At 58.1% G+C, this 27,368-nt stretch overlaps 2 protein-coding genes across 15 annotated transcripts in view; one reads left to right on the top strand and one right to left on the bottom strand.

Moving 5' to 3' along the window:
* Positions 1 to 14,735, top strand: part of CLEC16A (C-type lectin domain containing 16A) — a 203,776-nt gene extending 189,041 nt beyond the window's left edge. For 4 of the 14 annotated variants that reach the window (XM_064592546.1, XM_064592549.1, XM_045874976.3 and 1 more), the window contains 2 exons: positions 1,368 to 1,526; positions 11,485 to 14,735. In XM_064592546.1, coding sequence (XP_064448616.1) covers positions 1,368 to 1,526; positions 11,485 to 11,810 — 485 coding nt within the window. In that variant the 3' untranslated portion in view covers positions 11,811 to 14,735. Of the gene's footprint in view, positions 1 to 1,367; positions 1,527 to 7,868; positions 7,991 to 11,484 lie in introns of all 14 variants that reach the window. The other 10 variants (XM_064592545.1, XM_054507507.2, XM_064592547.1 and 7 more) reach the window with 6 other exon arrangements.
* Positions 10,258 to 27,368, bottom strand: part of SOCS1 (suppressor of cytokine signaling 1) — a 52,860-nt gene continuing 35,749 nt past the window's right edge. Inside the window, exon 3 of the mRNA XM_064592559.1 lies at positions 10,258 to 10,438. The gene's annotated coding sequence lies outside the window, so the exon portion shown is untranslated. The remainder of the gene's footprint in view (positions 10,439 to 27,368) is intronic.

Below are 27,368 nucleotides of genomic sequence, written 5' to 3' on the forward strand. Positions count from 1 at the left end.
TATGCAAGCAAAGGGCCATGGCTGTGTTCCAGTCAAACTTCATTTACAAAACACTGGGCCATAGTTTGCTGACCACTGCCCACCACCCTGTCGCCTTCCTGAATTCTGCAAAAAGCAAGGTCAGAGCCTAGGGAACCTTCTGGAAGAAGTGTCCATGGGCGCTGGACTGTGTGAAGTTCAGCCAGTGCAGGTGGCATGAATGAGGTTTGGGGCTGGCTGGGTGAGTGTGCTCAGGGAGTGGAGAGGTTTGATGTGATTGGCTGGGAGGGTTGGGATCCCCACTCTCAGCTAGAAGGAGGACATGTCGTTCCCCCCCCCCCCCCCCAGTCCCCACTCCAGTTTGGTGCCACTTCAGAATTACAGGGCAGAAGCATCATGCTTCACAGAGCACCTTGAGCATGGTCCTGCCCAGCTTGTGGGGGCTGATGCAGAAGCCACCACGGTCCACATAGCCCCCTGGGATCATCAACAAGACTTTTGCTCCATGGGAGCTTTCCTGCATTTAGTGAATGAAATCAAATCAGAAGCTATGGCCCTTTAGGAAAGCAGGCCATGGAAAGGACAGAAAGCCATGGTCTGCAGGAAAGGGGCTCCCTGTGTGCGAAGCCCTGTGTCGCACTGTACCCCCAGTACAGTGCAGTGACAAGAACCTAGTGATGACACTCCCAGCTAGCAAGGGGGTGGTGCTAGGCACGCGTTCTGGTGTTTCTGCATGGGGAGCAGAGCTTGCCCAAGTCCGAGTGTCCCAGCTCCCTCACTCCCTGGTGCGGGAAGGCCATGGGCCTCGCAAATGTGCGGTCCCCATCTCTGAAGCCAGAATTGCTCCAAGGGCCGTGTGGAACTCTGCAATTGGGAGCTCTTCACCAGAGCTGAGCAAAACCTGTGGCAGGGAGAGTCTCAGGGGCTCCTCCCCTCCTGCCCAGTGCCCTGCCTTTGACAACTCGGGCACGTTAGCGAAGGCCCCAAGATTTTGCTGTGAGGCTGTCCCGAGTCCCACCAGGATGCCTCTGAAGCCCCCAGACTGCGTGTCCCCTTCAAGACCACAGCCAGCCCACATCGCTGAGCCAGCGTCAGGCACTCTGATGAATGGCTCACGGCCCTTGGCTCTATGGCCGGCTGCACCCTCTTCCTTGAAACGGCTTTGAAGTGTGTCCAGGTTAGGCCCATGGCCAGAGAGGTCGGCTGGGGACTCTTCAAGGGGCTGGGTTGGATTGGGGGGTGTAGCCTTTAGGTTAAGGTCCCCCAGGCCCCCCTTTGAGGTGCGGCTTGCCCTGTGGCATCTCCCACGAAATCGGGGGGTGTGGCACCCCCTCCTGCTAGGCCAGCTTGTTTCTTCCCGCTTGGTCACCTCACCACTTACCTTGCAGGCTTTGCCGTGGCCCAGTGCATAAACCAGCACAGCTTGCCATCCCTGTCCTCGCCATCTGCCGGCGGCGGGAGCCCCAGCGGCAGTGCGAGCACCAGCCACTGCGACTCTGGAGGTACCAGCTCATCATCCACCCCTTCTGCCACCCAGAGCCCATCAGGTATTGGCCGCGTGATGTGGTGCGGGCGGGGGGGGGGGGGTGGCGGGGCAGCGACTTTGGGGAGCTCTGTGATCCCTCCGTGCTGAGACCGCTGACCCCCAGCTCGTCCTTGCCGCCACCGCCTGGGGTTCTGCGTTCCTTCTGATGTGATGGCTGGTCTAGCTCCCCGTAGGGGAGGAGTCACTCCTTTTGCAGGCTGGCCCCCCCCGCCGAGAAAGACCTTCCCTGACTGCAGGGCTGGAGGGGATGGACGGCTGCCTGCCGAGCCTGCATCTGCCCCATTATCACCTCCACGAGGAGGGGTCTCCCAGACCAGAGTGTGTGAACCTGGCAAAAGCCTTGTGTCCATGCTAATTTGTTCTTTCCTTCATAACATACCAGTTTTCTCTGTAAATGTGTGCAGTCCAGACGTCTGTGACCAGGGGTACACCCTTTGGGAGTCTTTTGGGATGAGCTAGAGTCCTGTCTCGCCTTCCTGGGCCTCAGACAAGGGCAGGCGTTGCACGGGCAGACCCCGTGAGCAGGGGGGCTACAGTGAGATGAGTGGCAACCCCCTGTGTTCTCAGCCACCATAAGCCCCTCACACGTGGGCACCTCACTGTGCCCAGTGAGATCCCAGGGGCAAGGCACCAGGCTTTTTTCCTGAACTCCTTGGCTGCACAATGCAGCCAGATGGAGCAGGGCCCAAGCAGGGATGCTGGAGAGGGGCTTGGGGGGTGCATGAAGCTTCACGCCCCAGCAGCAAGACTCCATGGGTCTGTTCTGATTTGGGAGGCCCCCTCATTTGGGGACCCTCGGTGTCCTTCGCTGTTCCTTCAAGATCCCATCCAGAGCTCTCACCTATCCTATCTCAGGGCACCTGACCAAACTCTTGTCAGGCAGCAGATTGGGGGGTTCATGATAAAAGCCACGTGCCAGGAGACTAAGGACCCCCGGCTCCTGTTCTCTCAGCACTGGAGCCCACGATCTCCTTCGATGTACGCACCTCTCCAGGATTGTCAGCTCCCACATTCCCCAGCGAAGGGTTAACCCCGCCTGGTCTTGCCTGCTGCCTGCAGCCCCCTCCTCCCACCAGCATCCATTACCTCCAGCTACTATTGACATCCCTGAGGCCCAGGCGGCAGGGTCACCCTCACGCCACCTCACTTAGACCTTCTTCCACTCAGCACCTGCTCCTCCCCCTGCCCCCTCCCCGCCCCAGCTTGGGGGGAGGTGGCCGCCTTGTCTGAGCTGTTTCTGAGCCCCATCTGAGGTTGGCTGCAGGTGTTGCTGCCGGTCCCAGGCCCACAGCGGGACATTCAGACGGCGCTTTCTCCAGAAGCCAGGAAGAGCCCTCCACCTTCCTCTGCAGCCTGATCTCACGCTGGCTCTGGGGACCGAAGGGCAGGGTTGTGTGTTCACGGGCTTGTGTGTGCGCCCACGTGCAGCCTGCATGTGCACGCTTCTGTGTCTGTGTCGTGTGCACCCAAACACACTTAGACTTACGATTGCATTTGGGGTGAAGGTCTCTTCCCGATGGAGCTGTGTACGCCTTTCTTTCATGTTTAAGAAGGCACAGACAACAGCTAAGCAAACAAACGAGCCGTGTACTTCTTTGCCTAAAACTGAAACCAGCCAAGACCCACAATCGTCAAAATCAGGTCTGTGTTTGCAGATGTTCACGTGAGCGCGGCCCCTGGGGCTTCGGCTCTGCACCTTCCCCCAGAGGCTCAGGGTCCCCAGGAGGCGCATTTCTTTTCTCTTGGCCTCCCTCAGCCCCTCCGTCCCTACCGCCACCATCCCCCGCACGGTGCCAGTGACCTGTGTTCTCATCTGAGAAATGCAGGGGCTGTCAGCCTGTCAGGTAGCCAGGCAGCGCCAGTTGATAAGTGATGGTCAGGCTCTCCTGGGTGTCTGCCCCCGTTCCGCGCATCCCCAGCAGGCCTGTGGAGGCGAGTGTGCGAGGCCCCATTTTTTATGCTGCCTGACAGTAAAAGCTTGTGGCCCAGCCTGCCTGTCCGAATCTCTGCAGACACTGAAGTAACTCACCCCCTGACGAAGGGCCAGCCTGTCAGGCAGCCTGCCCTTCACTCTCAACTGAGGACCCAGCTCCTGATCCCTGGAAAGAGAGAGCATCGGAACCCACGCGCTGTTCCCTGTCACAGGGAACAGACCAGAGTCACAGGCTGGGGTGGCAGGTCTTGGGAGGGCCACCATTCACTCGGCCTCTCAATGGCCACCTTCCAGGCCAGGCTCTAGCCTCCTGGGTCCCATCCACAGCACAGCACAGGAGGTTTCCGTGTTCCTCCTAAGGGCAGGCCTCCCCAGATGGTGCCGCCACGCGCCTGCTGTCTCCCCAGGCTGTGCTGGACAGGAAGCTGAGGCTGCAAGGGAGGTGTTGTCAGGACGGATGCTCTTTGGCCACTTTCCTGGGTTGATGTCGGCCCGGAGCGGTGGCCCGGTGTTCAGACTTCTAATGGGCAGAAGCTCTGCCTGCGGGATCTGGGCATAGTCAGCCGGCGGCGGCATCCTGCAGGGCCAGCTGGGCAGCAGGACGGGCCGGGGCCTCTCCCTGCAGCCCACCCAGCCGGGACAGCAGAAGACAGCTGCGGCCCAGTCAAGGGGCCACTTGTCCTCCCAAGTGGTTTTGGAGGACACAGTGCTGAATCCGAGGCATTCCTAGCCCTGTACTTCCAGGGTCTCTGAGTCCAGGAAGTTCCCCGTGGGGAGAGCCGCTGCCAGGCCCCTTGCAGCCAGAATTAGCTCCGCTGGCTTCTCTGCTCTCGAAGCCACACTTTGCACGGGCAGGTGTTTGGTCGGGGAAGCAGACGAGAGATGCCATCCGTCAGGGGACGAGACAGGCCCAGCTTTCCGTGACTCTGCGGCTTTGAACCCCGGAATTATCCAAGGATATCTCTGAGAGCCAAGGGTGAGCCTTACACTATCCTAGCCATAGATGGGGCCCAGGCACCCACTGCACACCCTTCTCCAAGCACATGTGCTGTGTGCTGTGTACCCGCTCCATCGAGGCCCAGCAGGTGTACCTCCTAATCCCCCCGTGTGCTGGGCACTGTGCTCACAAACACTGGACAGACACCCCCTCGCTGAGACTTGCCACCCTCCACCTCACGCTGTACAGTTGAAAACACGGGGGCTCAGAAGGATCCCACGGCTTGGCCACGACAGTGCAGCCAGGAAGCCGAGGAGCCCACACACGGGCCCCAGCCTTAGTAATTCTAGAACCCATGGTCTGCCTTGCGAAATCACCCCGCAGAATATCCCTGCAGTTCCTAAGTCTGTTTCCGGTGCCTCCGTGGGGCGCTGCAGAGCCCTGGACCTCAGGTTCAGATCTCTGTTGGAGGGCAGCCCATGGAGTGCGTGCATTTCTCCTTCCAGTGTGTGTGCTTGCTCTAGAAACCACACGAAAAGCCACAGCCCATGCACAGAGACCCTGGCAACTGTGCCACCCCAGTCAACCAAGGCTGAGCCATGTGGCCCCTGTGGGAGAAGCCTGCTGGTCCCCCGAAGTCAGCAACACAGTGGACCCCAGAGGGCCCCATCTCCTCTGCCAGCCCAAATGGGGTCATCCCCAAATGAGGGCGTAAAACTCTTTTGATACTTAGTTATTTCCCACCCCCACCCTCTGTCCAGCCCAGGGGACCTCAAGTTTTCTGCCTGGGTTTGCAGGAAGCCCTTTTTATCCCAAATACAGATTTTTTCTCAGCTGCCCACGGGACCTTGAGTCGGAGTGACTCAGGTTTTGTGGATGTCAGACCTGATCTCACTAGGGTCCCTCCAAGGGTGGCCCTCACGTCTGGCCTCTCTCTGCATCTCATCTCTGCTGGCCTTGGGGCCCTATCTCCACTGCATTAACATTTTCTAACCAAACAGGTTTTTGTTGAGTCCCTGCTATGTGCCGGCACTGGGGATAGAAGGTGACAAAGGAATGCACAGGCTAGCAGGGGAGGCCAGGGTCTACCAGATGACCGCACATAAGTGTCCAGTTGAGAACTGTGACAAAGGAAAGGTGCAGGGGGCTTGGGCAGCACGGAACAGCAGTAGGAGGGGCCGGCAGACTCCCAGAGGCAGCAGCCGAAGGCTGAGGGGTTAATGAGGACAGCGGTCTGTGAGGAGGGTGGCCTTAGGTCTCACACAGCCCCCCCACCCCCTCCAGGCTGAGCTCAGCCTCTGGCAGGAGACAAGTTGGTTTCTTTTCCCTCTTTCCCTGGGGTCTACCCATAAATGCTGCCCTTCCAGATACAGACCCCAAGGGGCGGCCTGTTTTTGAGGAACAGCGCATGTGCCCATGGGGGCCTAAGCCCGTGGCCCAGCGCTGGCAGAGGGCCCCTCACCACAGCGGGAAGGGACCCGCCCAGAGGGTCACTGGTTTGCCCTCTGTGCTGGGAGCACCTGCTTCTGAGTCTCCTCCTCATGCCAGGGACAGAGTGTGGATGCTTGCGAGTGGCTTTTTTGCAAGTGCTGGACCTCAAATCAGGGCCAAGAGACACCTGGTTACCAGGTCACAACTGAATTCCCTGGTAACCAGAGAAACCAGCTAGAAGGAGTTGGGAGCAAGGGTATTTTATTTTCATGGTTACTTATTCACCCGTTAAGGCTGTGCCGAGGGAATTATTGTCCAGTTGTAACAGCTGATGCGTGAGTTGACCTGTTCCCCTTGTCCTTTATATAGAAAGTGCAGTGAGACCCTCCAGCCTTCCTGGGGAGACCGGTGCCCTGGGCAGCCTCCTGGGACCTGGCATCTTGTTGCCCACTCGTCCAGTGCAGCCGGCCTGATAGGCCTCAGCTTGCTCTTCACTGAGAAAATTATAGAGGTGGAATTAGCAGGCGTTTTTTTCCTTAAACACTTGATGGTTTTGAGAAGCTGAAATTGCAGAGAACCTATGGCGGGAAAGAGAAAATAGACCCAATGTGGAACCAAATGTAGGGCCGGTAGGAATACTTTAGAAAAGCTTTCTGGGTTACATCCCGTCACACGCACGTACACACGGGCAGATGCACGCTCACACCCACCCAGTGCACACGCTTGCAGCCACATGCCCTGCGTGGGGCTCAGATAAGAGACCTCCTCAGGATCGAGCTCTGTGACCGGCTCTGTTGTGCCACACAACGTTCGCGTGAGCTGCTTCGAGGAGAAAAGACAATCGTTCGTTAAAAAATGAAGTCAGCGTGAAGTCCAGTCTGCTCTTTCCGTCGTCCGTTTTTAGGGCCCGTGGAATGAGCGCTTTGACCTTACCCCAAGGTTTTCTAGGAAGAAGGAAGGGTTTGGCCCTTGGAAGCCCCGTGTTGAGGCCTGGCAGGGGCAGGGTCCTGCTCTCCCCATCCTCATCTGCCCCCTGGGCTGTCTGAACACATGACCTTCTCCCCAGCACTCGGTCCCTTTCGGGCCCACTGGGAGCCAGACAGCCCAGGACTGACCCGCGTGTCACTGAACTCAGTTACCGGTCAGGCGGGACTTGAAGGACAGAAACCCCGAGCAAGGCATGTTCTTTTCTCCCCAGTTTTCTCCATGGCATTAATTTTTTTTTATCTTGGTGAAATACACATACCACACGATGCACCATCGTAACGACTTTTAAGCACATAGCCCCGCGCCGCATTAGGTTATATTCACGTTGTGTTCTGTGGCATTAATTTTCAGCTTGGCTCGAACTTCAAGGTTATGTCCGAGAGTATGGTTCCTTCCTTCCCAGGGAGATGCTCCTAACATTTTTGTTTCAGCCGATTAGAAACCCCCTTGGCTGCTCGGCACCTGGTCTCAGGCCTTCCTGCTGTGGCTTGGCCTAGGTCTCCAAAGGTGCAGAGCCGCCGAGTGTCTTCTGGAGTGTGGCTGGGGAGGGGTCCAGGGCTTGCCCAGAGCTCCCCGAGCTGTGTTGTTGGCTTTAGTGTGGTGACATCAGGAAGCTCGGGGCCTCATTGGTCGGGGGGCGGAAATCTGCTTGTTTCTCTAGCCCGCTGGGCTCCCGTCCCCCGGCCCCACAGCCTTCCCTCCTCGGACGGTCCCAGGGAAGCAGGGCCCTCGTGCTCGCTGCTGGTTCACATGTGGATCTGCCCGGCTGCTCTGTCCCTCTGTCCCTGGACGTTTCTCACCAACAGACACCACGCATGGCCAACCACCCCCAGTCTTTCCTTTCCAACAGGACTGAGCCGTCGCTGTCTTGTCCCTCGAGTGAGCCCCATGAGTGGGCACACGGTTGGGCCCCTCGCCGTGGTGACGGCGCCCCGCTCCCCTGGAGCTCTCGTCCGGGCCGGGCGTCCGTCACCGCTCCGCGCCCCTCTCCGGGCCCCCTTTCTCTGTCGCGCGGTTGAAGGCTTTCTCTGACCTGTCGCTGTGTTTGCCTCTAGTCAGGAATGGCAGGAAAGGACGCCGGCGAGTGTTCAGCCTGTCGGAGGCCGACAGTCACGGTGGCCACTGGGTTTAGTGCTTCCAACGGCAGCTGACACGGCACCTCCCGCAGGCGACTCAGGCAGGTCTCGTCCGCTAGCCTGCGCGGCCCACACGCCCCGCCGCCGCCTTCCCGCGCCTCGGGGGACCTCGCGGGGCCTCGGGGGACCAGGCCTGTGCCACCCCCTCCAAGCGGCCATCTCCCCAGCTTCCCCGAAGCCTGTTCTTCCATTCCCCTGCGACCTCACCTGGGCTGGGGCCCGCATCCCCTGCCCTCGAGCTCGGGCAGCCTGGAAGCGCCGTCCTTCTCCGCGGACCACCCAGTGGTGGGGGGGGTGGTGTTCTCCAGCCCAGTCCGTGCGGGGGGGCCCCTGCGTTAGGCCACGAGGGTTGAGCAGCAGATTTTGCAAAAAGCAACCAAGAAATCAGCTGGGTTCTCTTTTTCTTTTCTTCCCCCTCCCCCCCCCCCCCACCCTCCCCGACCTTGCTCAAAGCTCAGTAGTGGATTCAGTCCCGCCTCAGCCAGGGGCCAAAGCCGTTTCCCCCACAGGCACGGGTGGGGCAACTCCATATCACACACACACACACACACACACACACACACACACCCGCCCCGTACTTACATGCAGTGCTCCAGGTGGCCACAGACGCCAGCTCCCTGTCCAGGGCCCCTCACTGCTGCCTGCCCCCCACCTCCCCCACCACCTTCCCCACCTTCCCTTTAGGGTTTCCCATGCGGGCCTCCCACTCGCCAGTCTGCGGGAGCCTTTTGCTTTCTTTTGCATTTAAAAGCTGCTTCTCTGAGCTCTGCCCTCTACCCTGCTATGCTCTGCTGCCCCCCCACACACACACCACACTCAGTATGCTCTGCTGCCCCCCTACACACAACACACACACACACACTCAGTCCCACTCTCCCAGCTTGAGCACAACAACCCCAAAGTTTTCACACACAACACACACACACACACACACACACTCAGTCCCACTCTCCCAGCCTGAGCACAGCAACCCCAAAGTTGTCCTGGAAACCATCACTCGGCAAGGGCCAGCCAAGCCCCTGCCCCAAAGCTGGAAATCAGCTTCTGGAGGGTGCTGGCCAGGGACGTGGGGACCCACTGCCTCGGTGTCAGCTACGGGTAGATCCTCGGGAGAACAAGCGTCTCACAGAACCCTGGACATCCAGGACTTCCCGCTCAGGCCTCCACTCTTCTCCCTGGCTCCTGGCCAGGAAACCAGAATGTTCTCCAAATCTCTCATGTTCAGGGCCAGGCCCCTATTTGTGGCCTTCAAGCCGAAAACACCAGCAGACAGGCAAAACCAAGGGCTCAGCCCTGGACCAGAACATGTGTCTTCGTTGGGTAATTTTCCCCTGGTGAAAAAGATCTCCTTTTTTATTCCCCTTGGAATGGATACATTTGTAGATCACATTCAGGAAGCAATTCTTAGTTTAAAAAAAAAAAAAGTAAGGGTTGTGGGTGATGGGTAAGAGGTTATTTTTATCCTATAAAAAAATTTTAAAAGGCTATTTTTAAAGGAAAAAAAAACCCAACCCTTTTAATAAAAATTGTTGGTTCTTTTCTTAAAGAAGAAACCAATTTTGTGTGTGTGTAATATTGTTTGTTGGTTTGTTGGTTTTTAAATATATTTGATGGCAAATTTCCCATATCCTTGATTATGCTTATCACCAAAAACCCCATTAGGGATCAGGGAGAGATTTGCCAGCTTTTTTGAATATCTGCATGCAAATGAGCCAAGAGGGAACCCTTACAAGAAGTTTCAAGAGAACATAAAGGAAATGCTTGGCAGTTCTGTCTCCAGATGGCACAAAAGTGCCATTTGGAGAATTAGTCATTTCGGAACTGCCTTGTGAGCAGCCGAGCTTAACGTGTTGGATCCGTAGGTATGTAGGCCCGTAGCCATGCCCACCCTCACCGGAAGCCAGGTGGAAGAAGCCAGAGCAGGTGAGCCTGCACAGAGACCCACATGCTCGGATGAGCAGCAGGTAGATCGTTTGGGGCCAGAACGTGAGTCTGTGCATGCAAGGGTGTCCTCGCTGAATGGAGCGAACTCAGTGAGATTCAGAGAAACCAGAATGCTCGTGGAGTGTTTACTCAGCGTTTCTGGGCTCAGCTCACACCCTGAATCACATTTTCCGCTAGTGCTCACCGCCACCCCACCCCTGGAGCGAGGGCAGACCCAAAGCCCTGTGCAGTGGTTTTCTCTGGGCCTTATTTCTCTTTAAAAATAGATATATACATAATAACAATAAAAGGAAGGAAAACAAAAAGGCCTTAGGAAGGAATTATCTGGAATCTTTGAGAGCTTGTCTTGCCCAGGAGCCTTGGGGGAAGAAACGCCGTCGTATTCTCTGGGAAGCTCAGTCTGTTGCTTGTGCTATCTTTCCATGGTGGGGATCCTCTTCCTCTCCTGCATCCCATTCTTTATGCCCTTCGGTTTTCTTTTGCTTTTGGTTTTTCCGTTCTCTTGCTGTATGTTCAGTTTGCAGTTCTGTTTTGTTTTGGCTTAACTTGAAAAACAAAAAAAGAACCTAACTTGAATCACATCGAAGAAAACATGTCTACCATCCTTGCCAGGGTCCAGAGTGCTTTCCGACTCATGGCTCAACACCCTGTGATCAGCACCTTCTGCTGATGCCTGGTCAACCCCAAAATCTGTACAAATAAGGTATTTGCTTTCCAAGCAAGCTGCCCTCGGCCTTCTTGTCGATGCTTTCAGATTACCGGCGCTTAAAGCCCGGAGGATGTTTTCCACGGTGAGCACCAGTCTCAGCTGCTATTCCTGTCCAGGCAAACTCGTCATGGGAAAGCAGATAGGCCATTTGTCTGTAATCTCATCAAGGATTTTGAAAAGCACCAAAAAAAGAAATTGCCACTTCAAAAATAAACTGCACCGGGCGGAGCGTCCCCTGCCCTCCCGCTGCCGTGATTTCTCTCCGTGACCCCCGTAGAGACGCTCAGGATCCGAATGGCCCCTGTTTGGGTGCTAACTGAGCTCACAGGGAAGGAGCAGGAGAGAGAAACCACAGTCAGGTTTTGGTTTGGTTTGGCAAGCTGAAAAGTTCCATAGAATTCCTTTTTGTTGTTGCCATTTTGTTTTGTTTTGTTTTGTTTTTTAATATCGCAGTGAGTTCCCCCTTGGGTAAATGCTACCAAATGTAGGCTCTGGAAATGGCCTGAAGTGATAAGCACACCCAAGCCCATTTCCTCCCTAAACACGTATTTACTCATTGGGCAAGTGGTCCAAGACTCTCCCTTAACAGGGAGCCCACCCGGGCCGCTTCCTGGCACCATAATCTGCCCATTGATTCTGCACAAGCCCCTAATTGTTTTCTCACATCACAGGTCAGGGTAACCCTGGGCCCTGATAGATTTCTCCCCAGGCCTAGGGAAGACTGGATTTACCAGCTCCTGTGTCCCCAGAAGGAGGAAGTGGAGACAAGCTGTCCCCCCCAGAACCACCATCTCCCACCCAGATATCCCTAGGCCTTTGTGCAGGACGGGAGCAGTGTGTCCCGGGGCTAAGTGTACCCTTGTTCTTTCTCCCCCCGCCCAGATGACCCCGTGACTATGGAACAGCTTCAGCCTCATCTTCCCAGCCAGTTGGTGATCGTCAATGACATGGACGCAGAGGCCAGGCCCAGCAAGAGCCTGGCAAGGAGCGCAGACGCGGAGACAGTCAACCTGTCCCCCAGCCTCATCCCCGCCCAGCAGCCCACCATCTCCCTGCTCTGTGAGGACACTGCCGATACGCTGAGCGTGGAGTCGCTGACCCTCGTCCCCCCCGTCGACCCCCACAGCCTCCGCACCCTCACCGGCATCCCCGCACAGCTAGATGAGGAGGCCGCACACCCGGAGCCTGCAGGCCCCGCCGGGCACTGAGCGGGCGCCGAGTGGCCTCCCTTTGTGTGTGGGCCTGCTGGCAGGGACCCAGTACAGCGGACTCAGAGACACATCGGGAGCACCCACAGTCCCCGCAGCCCCAGGAACCACGGCTGCCATCTCTTCTCGCGCACCTTTGCTCCGTTTGAATTTCCCATTTCACTTTGCACCTCTTAGAGAGCAGGCTGGACCTGGGGGAGACACCCCCGTGAACCCAGATGACCAGGCAGCTGCCTCGGGGAGGAGGGTGGCCTCCTGGTCTCTGAGCCTGACGACCCTGGGGTGGCAGGACCCCCGCCCCCTCTCTTCATCAGCCAGCTGCCCTGGTCTGGAAGCTCTTCGGCCACCACGCCCAGTGTGCCCATAACAACTGGACCAAGTCACTTTGGGTAGAAATTTGTAGAGAAACAAACTTTGATAAGCATCTCCTTTGGATATTTATTTCCGCTTTTGGCAGCAGATAAAAAGCATTTATTTAAAAAGCATCTATTTAAAAAAAAAAAAAAAGAATCCTCAGCCCTTAAGGTTTGACGTCATGTTAAAAGTATAATATTACTGTTAAGATTTCATTTTCATTTTCCCTCGAACTTCCCAGCGTTGTGTTCTAAAGCTCTCGGTCTGGCTTTCCCCATTTCCTTACTTCTCTAGCACTCGCTAACTCTGCGAGCCTGTGGAATGATAAGTACCTTCCTGGAAAGTTTAGCTTATTTTTTAAACAAAGATAAGGGAGATACATGTATTCTCAGGTACACCCAGAGCTGAGAGGGCCAAAAGTTTCTCTGTCGCGGTAGCCAAGGCGCCTTGCCTTGTTCCCTGAAAAATCTTCCCAGGAAAGGGGCCAGTGCAGCCAGCTCCCCGCTCAGGACCCATCCATCTCTCTGGACTGAAACCAGTCAGGACGGCTTCCCAGCGTCACCTTCAGTTCTTGCCACCTCTCTTTGTCTAGAGAGAACCATCTGGGACCGCGCAGACCCCGGCCCCGTGGCTGTGATGGAAAGAGGAGGCCACAGAGGCCATCTTCCACGTGGCCTGTGCCCAACCGCGTGCGTGCAGGCTGCCGTGCGGGGCGACACCCAAGGGCCAGGTCCCACCCGCCACAGGCGTGTCGACCAGTCGTCCTGGGAGCTCAGGTGTGCCACTCTCCCTCTCGGCTGCCGCTGCCGAGACACAAGCTGATTTGTAAAATGGGAACCCCCCAGTTGCTTCTCGATTTGAGCCGGCTGCGTGCGGGCCGGTTCTCCGACATATCTCATCGTGCACCTGCGCCGTTCCTGTGTGCGTGGCCAGGCCCAGCCCGGTGACCCTCGCCTCTCCCGGGTCGGCGCCAAGACCTTCCACACTTTCCTCCTCGTGTGCCCGCCCAGAGTGCCAGCACACCCGGGCCCGGGGACGGTCGGCCTGTTCAAGGACCGCAGGCCTCATGGCCTCCCTCTCACCCTGCGGTGGCAGCAGAACCCGCCAAGGAGGGCCGTGGCACCCGTGGGGACGGGGCTCTCCATCAGCAGAAGCCCTCTGCGCAGCTGTGCCCGCCCCGCTTCAACGGGGAAGAGACCCAGCCCGGAGAAGGCGGCGTGCCGGCAGAAATTCCAGGGGCCTCAGCAGGAGGGATGAGCCATGACCATTCGCAGAGCCCCGCAGCAAGGAGAGGCAGGTGGGCTGGAAGAAGGGGTCAGGCGGTCCCTGACGAGAAAGGGCATGTCATCAGCTGCAGAGGCCTGCAGCCAGCCACCCATCCTACCGGATCCTTTGCTTGGATAGAAGAGCAGGCTGGCGCTCTGGTTTTGCAGGGACTCTGGGGCAGCAGAAATGACGGAAGGCAAGTAACTACCCAGCCCGGTGGCATTATTGTAAAGAACAGGCCCCCCTCCAGGACCACCAGCCTGCCCTCTGAAATCCAGTGGCTCCCAGCGGCTCCATGGCCACCGAGCACTGAAGGAGTTGGGGACAGCACGGCGGGAGGTCCTGCGGCAGCATTGCCGAAACCCGGAGGGTGGAGTTGAACAAAAGGTGCCACCTGCCGAGGGCAGGCGTGCCCCGGAGGTGGGCTTGCAGTGTGGGTCCTGCAGCTTGCCCCAGCAGGACACCTTTGGGCATGGGGTGGGGACTTCCTTAACCAGGGGCTCCCTGTCACCTTGCGGGTGAGGAGAATGCATGCGTCCTTGTATGAGAAGGTCTGGGGTCTACAGGAGGCAGGCAGCCGTCTTGACTCTGATGAAGGACCTGCCTTGCTAGGTCTTGACCATCATGGTGGCCGTGGGCATGCTGTATCTTCGGGAGCACCCCGCAAACCTAACAGCAGGGGCTCTCCGAGGCAGGCCAGCCCAGACAGGGTGCGCCAGGACTCTGGGGCCGGGCAAAGAGAGGTAGAGCCGTGAGTCCTTGCAGAGCAGGAGTGGGGACTGTGCCCTCCTGGGCTCAGATTTCTGGGGCCAAACTCGGCAAGCCCACGTGGCCTACCATCTGTCTCCACGTCCCACCCTCCTCAAGTCCATTGGGCCCATTGGGTTTGCCAAGTCAGGGGCAGGGTTGGCCACATGAACCCTCAGACCTCAGCTTTGAACACTGTGTGGAGATGCTATGTCCTTCCACTCTAGGGGCTCGAGTGAGCGAGGGCACCTTTTGCTGAAGGTCAGACGGGGTGAGGCCGGGAGCTCTCCAGCACTAGCCCCAAAGCCCCAGCAAGCATGTGGGGCAGAGATGCCATCCCAGGGAGGGGCGGGAGGAGGGCGTCCACCACTGCAGGCCTTCCCTGCTCCCTTTCCCTCCACCCAGCCTGTCTGGGGCTCCCTACTCTCCGCAGAAGGCAGCTCCCCCCCACCCCCAGCCCGGGCGGGAGTGAAGAGACCTACCTCGTTAAAGACATACACTAGATTTCTCTAAGGTCTCACGATGCACTGTTAGAAATAAAGGCACGGCGTGAACGGATTCTCACCTTCTTCTCTAGATGCAATAAATAAGAAATACTTAATGTAGTCATGTTGACATTGGGTATAAACTATCAGGCTTCCTTATGTTTGTTCCCCCTGAGGTGAAAATAGATAAATAATTCTTGTCCCAAGGAGGAGCAGGGGTTGGGAAGCCCTCACGCTTCTGGGCCAAGGGACCATTCCAGGGAAGTACCCGCTCTTGCCAGCGTGACTCATGTTCTGTGGGCACTGAACATGAGGGTGGAAATGAAAACTGGAACTTCCTGGTAAATTTGAACTTGGCAATAAAAGAGAGAAAGTTACCAGGAATGTGGGTGCTGCTCTGTGGCACTGTGGTAGGGAGGCCATGGCCTGGCGACAGGAAGGTTCTCTGCAGCCTCACCCCGTGGCCCGTTGCGGCGGCTGGGCCTCTACCTGCGCCCACCGCGGGCCAGGTATCCGCCAGCTCCTGGGAGGGGGTGGACCTGGGCTGGGAGAGCCCAGGGGCGGCTGGCTGCACTCAGAAGGTGCCCCATGCCCAGCGAGGTGCAGGGGGCTCTCCGTCCAAACCTCAGGTTCTGCACCTGCGGAATGGGACCTGGCACAGGAGGGCCGGGGACAGGGAGCCTCAGCATCATTGTTTGCACGTGCCGCTGGGCCGGGGGAAGTGGGAAGGGCTCGCCACCGGGGACAGAGTCCAGTGAAGTCTGTCCTGGGCAGGCACCATTCCGGAACACATTGACATGCACCTGCCTGAGCTCCGGAAATCCCTGGAAATGGGTTTACAGGTTCTCCAGCTTAAACCCGGCCCAGAAACAGGCAAGACCTTCTGGGCCTTGAGGTAAAACCTGAACTGAGTCCAGAACATAAACGGGACGCTGGCCTCGTGCCAGCAGTTGAGGCGTTTATGGCAGAAGGTGGAGGCCACTGCGGAGGGTGGGGCTCAGTTCCTCGGAAGTCTGCCCACGAGGCATGGGGGTGCCGCCTCACCCATCCCCAGAGTAGCCCTGCTTTGCAGGCACGTGGGCATGCACAGGTTTCGGTGACTTCACTTTAGAAAAAGGAACTTGCTGGAAGGATCCTCCGGGAGAAGGGGGAAGACAGGCCTCACAGGGGGCAGAACTGGGGACAGCGGGTTTTGGGGGCTCCCTCCAGAGGGGGTCTCTGGGCCAGCCAAGGGCCAGACCCCTGGGTTGTGGAGACAGGCACGGGAGTGAGGGGCGAAGGGCAGGGGCCGGCAAAGCAGATGAGGAAACGGAGGCCCTGTGGGGCTCAGCAACCTTCCCAAGGGCCCTGGAGTGCAAGCCCAGGCCCTTGTGCTTCGTGCTGCCCACGCCATCTGAGACCTTGCCTGCTGGGCCAAGTGTCCTCGGGCTGTTCACAGGAAGAAGGAGGCGAAGCCATAGTTCTCAGGTGAACGGGTGCTGGAACCATCTGGAACGTTTGTCCACAATCACAGCCATGCCCTTCCCTAGAGCTAGTCCCCGAGACCCTGAGATGTAGTCTGGCTGAAGGCCCTCTGCGCGGCGCATGTGGCCCCAGAGGGGGGGCTCTTTCCTCTTCTGCCTCCCGGCTCTTCGGGAAATGCCGGCTTCTCTTCACAGGGCAGAATCTGGAGCCAGACTCTGGCACTCAACAGCCGTGCAGCCATGGCCACTGCCAGGTCCCCTGCCCGTGCTTGGGTCTCCTCGTCTGCAAAGTAAGGACAGGACTGAGCCTGCCTTGAGGGTCGTGAGGCCAGAGGGAGTCACACAGGCAAAGGGCTCAGCTTAGGGCAGGGGGCTGGGGAGCTCTGGGCAGGACACCCTCCGTGATGGCTTCCCCCGCCCCCTTCCCAGCCCAGGCTCAAACCGGGGAAAGGCCTTGGGCTTGCTTGGTGGCCTGGGACGAGTCACTTTGCTCTCCCAGTCCCTGGTTCCTGTCTGTAAGGCAGGCTGGGAAGCACCCGCACCAGGTTCAGGGGCTTCACCCGGAGCACTGTGTGCCCTCACAGGGCAAGAAGGGGCCACCTAGTGCCTGGCGGGAGTCCGCCGGGAGCTGAGGCCTGCAGGGGTCTGCCCTGGTGCAGGTGCCTGTCCGGCCTGTCCCTGCATCTTCTGATGGCACCTGGAAGGTGGAGGAGCAGGTGAGAGTGGGCGGGCAGCATCCTGCCAGCAAAAGACCTGGGGTCCCACATTCAGGGAAGACGGCTTCCCGGCGACCGCCTGCTGGAAACCCCCTTCCCCTCCTGTCCCGACACCTCGTGGCCCTTGAGAGCGGTGGGAAAAAACCCTCCCCATCTGAAGCGCCTCTCCTAAGGAAGAGAGGTCTGAATCACCCAGACGGGAACACGTGGGGCTTCCCAGGAATTTACTCGAGGGTGCAAGAGGGGAGCAGCTAGAGGCCCCCCTGCCCTCCAGGCACCTCACCCACCCCAGAACCTGAGCGCCGTGGCCCTTAGCCCACCCTGCTCCCGGGCCCCATGCCACCTGGCTCAGCCCGCTTTCCCTCCAGGCGGTGCCCGCCTCAACACACATGAGCTATCACTCCCTCGACTCTTGACTGACCTTATAAATTCAGTGTGCTGAAAAAGGGAAAGACTTCACCACTGGAAACCAAAACACAAAACCAGCCCCACTTGCTGTGTGTGTTTCCCGGGGCCACCGTAACAAATGACCACAAACCACGCGGCTCAAAATAACACGAATGTGTTCCCACCGCTCTGGAGACCAGGGGTCTGAGATCAAGGGGTTGGGTGGGCTGGTTTCCTCTGGGGGCTCAGAGGGAGCATCTGTTCCCTGCCTCCCTCCTGGCTTCTGGTGTTGCTGGCCGTCCTGGCATGTGGCCGCCTCACTCCAGTCTCTGCGCGTGTCTTCACGCAGTCCTTCCTCTCTCTGTCCCCCAATGTCAGACCTCCGTTCTCTTAGAAGGACGCCAGTCGTTGGATTTGGGACCTCGTCTGATCCAGCACTACATCTCCAAAGACCCTATTTCCAAACAAGCTCACATTCCCAGGTGCTGGGGGTGGGGACGGGGACACATCTTTTGGGGGTGGGGGAGAGTCACCATTCAACCCACTATATTTGCCAGGAATTAAAGGTCCCGTACAAGTACGTACGATACAAGTAAATCCGCACCACCTCCCATTACTGGCCATGGGCTCCGGGCCCAAGGCCTGCCCTGTCTTTCTAATTGGGAGACCAGCGAGTGTTCGAGACCTGTGAGCACCCAACCGAGACTTCCTGTCTCATAGGATCGGAAGGGCTAATCCAAGAGAAGCAGCGGCTCAGTCTGGGACTCCGTTTTGGAAGTGTGTGTCCTTGGACGCCTTAAAATCTCCAGGCCACCAGATGCGGATGCTGCTTGGCACACACATCATAGGTCACAGGTGGTGCCAGCCATGCGTTCCGGTTTTTGGGTTGGTTTTTGTGTTTTTTGTGGGTTTTTTTTCATCTTCCTTCTCCAGTAGATTCACCTAAAGGCAAGGCTTGTGCCTTATTTGACCCAGTCTCCCCGAGGCTGTGGATAGGACCCGGCTGCTGTGGGCTGTCTCTGAATGTGTGTTGGATAGATGGATGGGTGAAGCCATTCTTGGACATAGTCCCAAATTCCCAAAGCCCCAGTTCCATTCATGTGTCTGTGCCCATCGCTCCGGCCTCGAAGCTCATCCTCTTTGTCTTCGGTCTGGTGTCTTCCAGGCCTTCCCAAGGCCAGCCAGAGACCTCTGAAAGAACCTGCCAGGGCCCATTGACAAGGACAGGAGCAGTTGAGGGCTCTACTTTGCCGCCATTAGAAATTGTGTCCCCCCACCCTCCCCAGGTGTCCGAGCTGGAACAGCTGCTGCTGATACATCCCTGCCTCCAACAGAGCCTCACGCAGGACCGAATGGCTTCAGAGCCAGCAGACCAGGTTCGGGTCCCTGCACCATTACTCCTCAGCCACTCGGCCTTGAGCGCGTGGGTAAACCGGGACTAGCCCTGGCAGTGGCCTCGGTGGTATGGTGGGGACAAGTAAGCCGAGCACCCGACACCCGGCCTGGCCTGGGGGCACCTTGCTGGAAGTCCTCAGCAGCAGCCTGGCTAGAGGCAAGGAGGGGCTTTGGAAAGTACCCGATGCCCAGGCCCCTCTCTGGTGCCTCGAGCCAGCGCCTCTGGGGTGGGGCTGAGCCATGGAGTCCTTGTACGGCCCTCAGGTGACCGAAGGGCAGTCAAGATGAGAACGAGCCTTGGCCACTCTCCATCCCGCACTGCAGCCACATCTGGAAGACCCAAGCCCTTTCCCGGGACAGGCCCCATGCACCCACCTTCCTTCCCGGCGACCCTCTCCCACCTGGGCACCTGCAGCAGCTATGCCCACGGCCACCCCAGCACTGCACGCTTGTCACCTGCCAGAGCCCATTTCCCAGAGTCAGCCCCCTGCTCTCTTCTACCAGCTTCCACTGGTTTCCTTCCTGGCACTTGTCACACCTCTAATTACTTTTGTTTAATATATTCCAAATCCCGTTGTTTTCAGCTTGAAGAATGCTGAGAGCAGAGCCAGAGACGAGGCCGTGGGTGCCAGCTGGTGTTTCAGGTGGCGATCCCAGCATGCAGGAGTGGGAGCAGGGACAGCGCCCTGGCGTCCAGGGCCCACTGTGGGACCCCCCCCTCGGAACCTCCCAGAACCACCTCGCGACTGCCTCGGAGAGCACAGGAGGTCAGGTGCCTACCGCAGACTCTCCCCGGTGGTTGAGGTGAGAAGGGCCTGGCCTCCCCCAGCTGCCCTGCCTGGGGGCCCATGTAGCCCGCCCAGGATGGCCAGCCCTCCTTCGGACGGAAGATGGGAGACCCTGCAGACCCTTGAGGGCGGAAGCCAGCGGGGCAGGGGGCCTGGCATCAAAGGCGGCTGCGGGGGGCGCTGCTGGGCCCCGGCCCCCCCACCAGACCCCCATGCCCCCACCCCCCGGCTGCACCCACTGGCTCCCCGCCCAGTGCAGCCCACCAGCAGCTTCCAGGCCACCTGAGCATGCTTTTAAAGAGAAATTGAGCCAACGTCTTCAAAGTGGAGATCTCCTATAAATAGCTGGATTGATGGCTTCTCTCTAAAAATCAAATCTGGGGACCATGGGCCCACATTCCTCGTGGGGACCGCCACTCAGAAATGCGTGTGGACTGGCCGCTGGGCAGGTGTGGGCTCCCGGGGACACAGATGCGAGCTCTCCCAGCAGACAGACACACGGACAGGCGGGTGGGCAGGCCGTTCCTTTCCAGCCCTCCCACCTGCACAAAAGGTACAAGAGACAACTTCGGCGTCCGTCTTCTCATCTGGAGAATGGGTCTGATAAGGGTAGCTCAGCCCGCGAGGGTCCCCTGGGTTCCCTGTCCCCACGGATGCCTCCAGCAAGGGTAGAATCCACCTGGCTAGTTCATTCCATCCACTACTCGTGCCGAGGCCCCACTCTGCCGGACTGGCTTCTGGGCCAGGCTGGGCTCAGCACAGACAGGTGATGGTGAGAAAGACGGACAGAAAGGCAGGAGCGCACCCTGACGGGAGCCTGGGCCCAGGGCGCCTGCCCTCCTGGCCACCCGAGGCCCCCAAGCCTGCCCCGGGAGCTTAGCCTGGCCGCTGGGAGCAATGGCAAGCATAGGAGGGTTCAAAGCCAAGAAGTGACAGATGGGACTCATTGCAAGAGATGCCTGGACCTGCAGGGGAGGGACGGTTGGGAGGGGCCCACCGCAGCACAGAGGGGTCACAAGAGAAGTGGGCGACCCATGACTTATTTAGGACGTAAAACCAGCAGCCCACTACCCTCTCCCTCCTCCGTTCCTTCCTTCTTGGATGTATTCGATTTTTTGTCTTTTTCTCTATTGCACCGATTGCCAAAGGATTGCATCACTTTGGTGACACTCTGGCAAAGTACACAAAAATAGGATTTTCCATAGTTCCCACACTGAGGGTCAACCCTTGGTGGGGAACTCTCTGCTGGCAGATTCCCTTCCAGTCTTTTTTCTATGCCTTGTAGCAGTTGAAATAATACAGTGGGTGTAACTTCATGTCCTTCTTTTGACACTCGCCCCCCCTGGTCTCAGCAACACCCCCGTGTTCCTGGAAGCTCCGTTTCCAAAGTGTCAAAGGTCCGCTGCAGGGATGTGTCCCTCGGGGTTAGCTGTCGCCCATGGGTGGACATGGAAGTTGTTGGCACTTTTATTATTTTGAACCACCCTGCAGTGAACAACCTGACCCATAAACCTTGTCCACATTGTATATTATCAGTCCCTGGGAAAGGTTCTGAGCCTGGGGATTACCCATCTGGTAGAAACAGAAATCACTTTAAGGCTACAAGTTATCAGACGGCTTTCCAGAAAGGCCAGAGCATTGGCGCCCCCACGAGCCACCTGCCATTTCTCCCCCAGCATCCCCAGCATGGAGCATTGTCAGTTTTAAAATCCTTCCCATTTGCCAGCGTAGCTCAGAACTCACCTCCTCTGCAGAGCTTCCTCAGATTTCTCCTCTCCATCCTCCACATTCCTGTGGCCGGTCCCTGCCCTCTCTGCACTTGCTCCTAGCCCGTCCCAGCTGTGCTTGACTTTGGTCCTACCATTTGCAGCCAGGGGTAGAACCTCCTCTGAGGCAGATGAGCCACGCACCCATCCGGCTTCCCAGCCCCAATGAGCCGGCCCATTTTGAGCATCTATAAGGTGCTGAGAAGCTCCCCCAGCAACCTATACGGTCAGCATGATGCTCTTCTACAGAGAAGCAACTGAGACCCAGCCCAGAGAGGCTGAGTGACCTACCCAAGGTCACACAGCTGCGGAGCGGCGTTGCGGGTGCTAAAATAGCAACCTAACCCCCGATTCCTGGACACGGCATACAAGCCAAGCCCAGCTAAGTGATTTACGTGCCCGAGCTCAGTTTATCCTCCCCAAACCCTAGCACACTGGTGCTAGTATTATCCCCATTTTACAGATGAGGAACCCGAGGCCCAAAGTGACCCAGCTTAGAAGTGCTGGAGCCTAGAGTCCGTGAGGCTCCCAGTCACACTCTTTGCCTCTTACAGAGCAAGGCCAGGAGTCCCCACCCCACACCTCCCCAGGGCCCGAGTGGGGCCCTAGCCTGCTCCAGCTGCCTTGGCAGAGGGAACAGCACCCCCCCTTCACCTGCCCAGAGAATTCACAGGAACTGCCTAGAGCACGCCCTATCTCACTGTGTTCTCTTGAACCTGCTTATCTCCCTCGCTTTATCGACTCTGGGCTTCGTGCCAGTCTGCCCAGGTAGGAACAGTCCTTTGGGGGTAGCTCCTGCCAAAATACCCTGGGAACTGGACCCTGCCCTTGGTGGCTCTGTCACCGAGAAGAGGTGACTGCAGAGCCCCCCTGCCCCCCCCAGCCCCTCCCTGGGAGGCCCCAGTGGATGGGGAGGCAAATTTCATTTTCCCCATCACTGGAACATTTATTCAGCACACATTGATTGGGCACCTACTGTGTACCAGGCAATGTACTAGGCACTGGGGAGACAGCCGGGAACAAGTCAGACAAAACTCCATGCCCCCAGGCAGCTGAGCTCCCGGCGGGGGAAGGCAGGCAATATAGAAAATAAGCACATAAATCTCCCTGTGCACGAGAAAGCACAGAGAGAGCTGAGGAAGGAGGGCCGGGCCAGCCGGGGAGGAGAGGAAGGGGCTGCAGCTCCAGAGATCGGGGAAGGTTGTGCTGAGGAAGGAGAAAGATTGAAGGAGGTAGGAAAGGGATGTCTGGGTGTTAAGAGGCAGAGAGAGGGCGCCTGGGTGGCTCAGTCGGTTAAGCGACTGCCTTCGGCTCCGGTCATGATCCTGGAGTCCTGGGATCGAGTCCCGCATCGGGCTCCCTGCTCGGCGGGGAGTCTGCTTCTCCCTCTGACCCTCCCCCCCTCATGCTCTCTCTCTCTCTCTCATTCTCTCTCTCAAATAAATAAATAAAATCTTGGGTGCCTGGGTGGCTCAGTTGGTTGAGCGACTGCCTTCGGCTCAGGTCATGATCCTGGAGTCCCGGGATCGAGTCCCGCATCGGGCTCCCTGCTCGGCGGGGGGTCTGCTTCTCCCTCTGACCCTCTTCCCTCTTGTGCTCTCTGTCTCTCATTCTCTCTCTCAAATAAATAAATAAAATCTTTAAAAGGGGCGCCTGGGTGGCTCAGTCGGTTAAGCGACTGCCTTCGGCTCAGGTCATGATCCTGGAGTCCCGGGATGGAGTCCCGCATCGGGCTCCCTGCTCGGCAGGGAGTCTGCTTCTCCCTCTGACCCTCCTCCCTCTCATGCTCTCTGTCTCTCTCATTCTGTCTCTCAAATAAATAAATAAAATCTTTAAAAAAAAAAAAAAGAGGCAGAGGGAAAGGCCAGTGCAAAGGCCCTGGGGCCCATTGGAGGGACTGTGGCTCCAAAGTCAGTTTTCTGTGTGACCAAGAGCTGGTGCCTTCCCATCTCTGGGCCTCAGTTTCTCCTGCTGGCAAATGCAAGCTCAGACGTCTTCTTCCCAAAGTGCCTGCAGGCAGACTCCACGCTCTGCCGAGGGGAGGGCTGGCGAGTGGCTGGGGCCCCCAGCGGCGCTGACACAACCACCCTCTTCTTGGAATGCCCCGGGAGGGTGAGTGAACGGGTTTCCTTGGTCTCTGACTCCAGGGAGTGGCTCCTGGAAGGCACCTCCCTGTCCCTGGAGCCTCTGGGCAGGACTGTCCCAGGCTGTCCCTGAGGGGGCCCCCAGAAGCCCCAGGGGCCACCCACCGTGGGATCCAGCACGGGCCGGGACTCTGCGGGCTCTGGAGCCACTCACCCCTCTGCCCCCGATGCTTCCAATCCGTGCAGGGGCGTTGGCGAGAGACCTGCTGGGAAGCACACCCCGAAGGCTGAACCCAGACCAACATGTGCCATCTTCAGCCTCATTCTGTTCACCCTCTCCTTCATCATCGGTGTCTTGGCCGCTCGCCTGTACCGAGCACCACCTCCGAATCGGGCGTTGTGCCAAGTGCACCATCACGATCCATCCCATGTCACCTCTCAGCCCCGTGCCATAAGCACTATGATCTCCCGTTTTCCAGATAAGGAAACCGAGGCAGGGAGAGATTAGGAGACTTGCCCAAGGTCACAGATCTGGGAGGCGAGGCTGGGACTGATTCCCACCCCGACGGGCCTACCCCAATACCTGCACCTTGCCCCCAGCCCAGCGGGAAGCTCTGTGCCCAGGCTCCGCCCTCCGGGGGGTAGGCGCCCCTCATGTGCATCCGCTCCTGGAGTCTGCAGGGGTGGATGGTCGCACTAACTTCCCCTCCACCTGTCCCAGGGCACTTGCCCTCGGTGCAGGGGGCTTGGCCCTGTTTCCCAAAGGAGGCAGCCCTTTGCCCACACTGTACCCGTGGAGCGCCAAGGAGAGGGGGCGGCTGGGGAGGTTGGGGCTTCCTCCAGCCCAGCCCCCAGCTCCTGCAGGGGCTCTCCACAAACCCCCCCCAGGGCTCCCCACGCAGAAGAGATGCCGTGGAGGTCTCACATGACCTCAGAGCACAGGGTGCAGAGTCACCCCCTTTTGCACTCCCTTTTGGTCCGTCAGATAAAGGAAAAAGAAAGTCTCCATGGAGTGCTTCTCCATCTTCAACAGCCTTTTTTTTTTTTTTTTAATTTTGTTTATTTGTCAGAGAGAGAGAGAGAGCACAAGCAGGGGGAGCGGCAGAGGGAGAAGCAGACTCCCGGCTGAGCAAGGAGCCCGATGCGGGGCTCGATCCCAGGACCCCGGATCATGACTGGAGCCAAAGGCAGGCGCTTAACCGACTGAGCCAGGCGTCCCTTTAACAGCCCTTTAAACATTTGCTGATCTCCCCCGCCTTTTTTTTAAAAGATTTTATTTATTTATTTGACAGAGAGAGAGACAGCGAGAGCAGGAACACAAGCAGGGGGAGTGGAAGAGGGAGAAGCAGGCTCCCTGCTGAGCAGGATCCTGGGATCATGACATGAGCTGAAGGTGGACACTTAACAGCTGAGCCACCCAGGCGCCCCTGATCTCCCCTTTTTGAAAAAGAAAGAAGCACCCCCCTTACCTTCAACAGGCCACCTCTGAAGCCAGAAGTGACTATTTTCTTTGATTTTCACTGTACTTACACTTCCTCGAGACGTGTGGCCAGCCAGCCTAGTGTTCCACTTGGTGCGATATCGTGAAATGTCCTCTTCCTTTACCACTGCTTTCGCAGTGTCGGGTTTAAAGTCAATTTGTTCACCACAACAGGATCGCCCCTCACACCCGTCGGCATGGCTGCCCTCATGAAGACCAGAGACAGGTGCTGGTGCCCCATGATGGGGATGCAAGCCAGTGCAGGCGCTGCGGAGAAGAATATGGCGCGTCCTCAAAACATGAAAAAGACAACTACCCATGGGATCCGGCAATCCCACTTCTGGGTGTTTATCCAAAGAGAAGGGAATCGCTGTGTCCGAGCGGTATCTGCATCCCTGGGTTCATTGCAGCATCATTCACAAGACACGGGAGCAGCCCGAGCGACCCCAGTGGGTCAACGGGTAAAGAAAATGTGGTATCTACACCCGGCCATTAAAAAAAAAAGAAGGAAGGGCGCCTGGGTGGCTCAGTTGGTTAAGCGACTGCCTTCGGCTCAGGTCATGATCCTGGAGTCCCGGGATCGAGTCCCGCATCGGGCTCCCTGCTCGGCAGGGAGTCTGCTTCTCCCTCTGACCCTCCTCCCTCTCATGCTCTCTGTTTCTCATACTCTCTGTCTCAAATAAATAAATAAAATCTTAAAAAATAAAAATTAAAAAAAAGGAAGGAAATCCTCCATTTGTGATAACGCAGATGAACCACGAGAGTCTTGTGCTCAGTGAGAGAAGTCAGACAGAGCAAGACAAATACCGTGTGATCTCACTTATATGTGGAACCTTGAAAAGGAAAGAGAACGCATAGAAACGAGATCAGGTTCGTGGCTGCCAGGTGAAAAAAGCAAGACCACCCTGGCTCAGCCCAGGAGGGGAGGATGGGTGTGGGCCGTGGAAACCCGGACAGGGTGGAGGGCACCCAGCTGAAAGCAAGAGGAGCTGGGCGTCCTGCTTCTCGGTGGAACAACCTGGAGGTGGACGTGGCCGTGAGACCCACACGAGCTTGAGGGAGCTTCCCGAGGCAGCTCTGTGTGTCAGCTTGGAGGCGACAGGTGACACCTACTCACATTCCACGAGCCACAGCAGGGCCCAGGAGCACACTGACCCGCACCCGGGAGGAGAGGAGAACCGGGCATGTCTCCCACACCCCAGGGGACCCCCAGACCTGAGCAGCCTGCTGCCCAGATGGACAGATGCCAGTCCAGGGCTCCCGAGGCTGGGCGGGGACCCAGGGACCGCCGGAGATGCAGAAGGTGCCCTCCCTCCGGGTCGGCACCGCCTGGGGAAAGGGACAGAACGAGGAGCAAGCACAAGATGAGAGTCCTTGGAAGAGTTACCCCGAAAGGGACCGCATTTGCACCAGAAGAGGCTGGTAAAGTGCCAAGAGAAGGGTCTCTGCCAGCAGCAGGACTGGGTACGAAATTGCCGGCTGTTGGCCCATCCGGGGCGTGACCCCAGCCCCGGTTAGCCCCGCCGCCGCCCCACAGCCCGGCCCTGCTCCGAGCGTTTTGCACGCAGTGGCTCCTTCTCTCCTCCCGAGCCTATGAGGAGCCCCGCTGTTCCCCCGTGTCACCGAGGAGGAAGCCGAGGCCCAGAGAGGCTGGCGTAAGGACACCACAGGGCCTCTCACTCCAGCCACACCCCACCGCGTGCGAGCTGTAATCCGCCCCATTGCACGGATGGGCAAGCCGAGGGCCGGAGAGGGACGGTCACCAGCCTGAGGGCCCCTGAGCTGCTCAGGGCAGAGTAGGGCCCGGGACCCAGTCCTTCTGACTTCAGAGCCCAGGATCTCACCCCCTGACTGCACGTCCTCGCTGGCCCAGGGAATGGCCCAGCCCAGGGGGGTGGCCATGATGGGCAGGACTTCGCCCACTTCTTTGAAGGAAGTCTCCGGGCAGCCCGTTCCTAGAAGGAAGGACCACACCCTGTGTTTACCTGCTGGGCACACGGGCCAGTGGATCCTGGCAGGTCCTGCCATGTGTCTGCTTCTGGGGAGGGAGGGGGTGGTCAGGTGGCCTCGGGCAGGGCTCCCGTGGCTGGCACCCAGGACGTGGGTGGAGTAGGAGGTGCGGACCCCAGGGCCCCGTTCCCCCCTCCCCGCCACACCAGGCAGAGCTCCTTCTGCCCTTCTGTGCCTCAGTGTCCCCATCTGATTCATGGGCCCAGCCATACTTCCTTCCTGGAATTGTGCAAATCACATGAAGTCCAGCGTGGGGCTGGCAGGGCTGTTTCAGGGAACCCAGGTTTTACCCCCAGGCGGCTATGGGAAGCCCTGCGGGGAGGGTGGTTAGGAGGATAAGCTCAAAAGAAAGAAAAGGAAATCCCCGGGACCCAGCAAGAAAGAAGGAATTCCAGGTAAACTGCACGTGACGTAAGGTGGGCTCTGTTTCTGCCCATCTGACGCCCGGGGACCTGGCCATTGGAACAGAATGTGCAGGGGGACGGGAACAGGGGACCAGCACAAGAGCAGGACCCCGAAGAACACCCCCTCCATGAAAGGGGGCTTCACTTTGCCCACCGGCCTGGGGACACAGCCACACGGGAGGGAAGGAGTCTTGGGTGAGAAACTGCGAGTCC

This window comes from Mirounga angustirostris, unplaced genomic scaffold, assembly GCF_029215605.1.
Source record: "Mirounga angustirostris isolate CCGP_5_RB_7025 unplaced genomic scaffold, mMirAng1.0.hap1 SCAF_5, whole genome shotgun sequence".
NCBI classification, from domain to species: Eukaryota; Metazoa; Chordata; class Mammalia; order Carnivora; family Phocidae; genus Mirounga; species Mirounga angustirostris.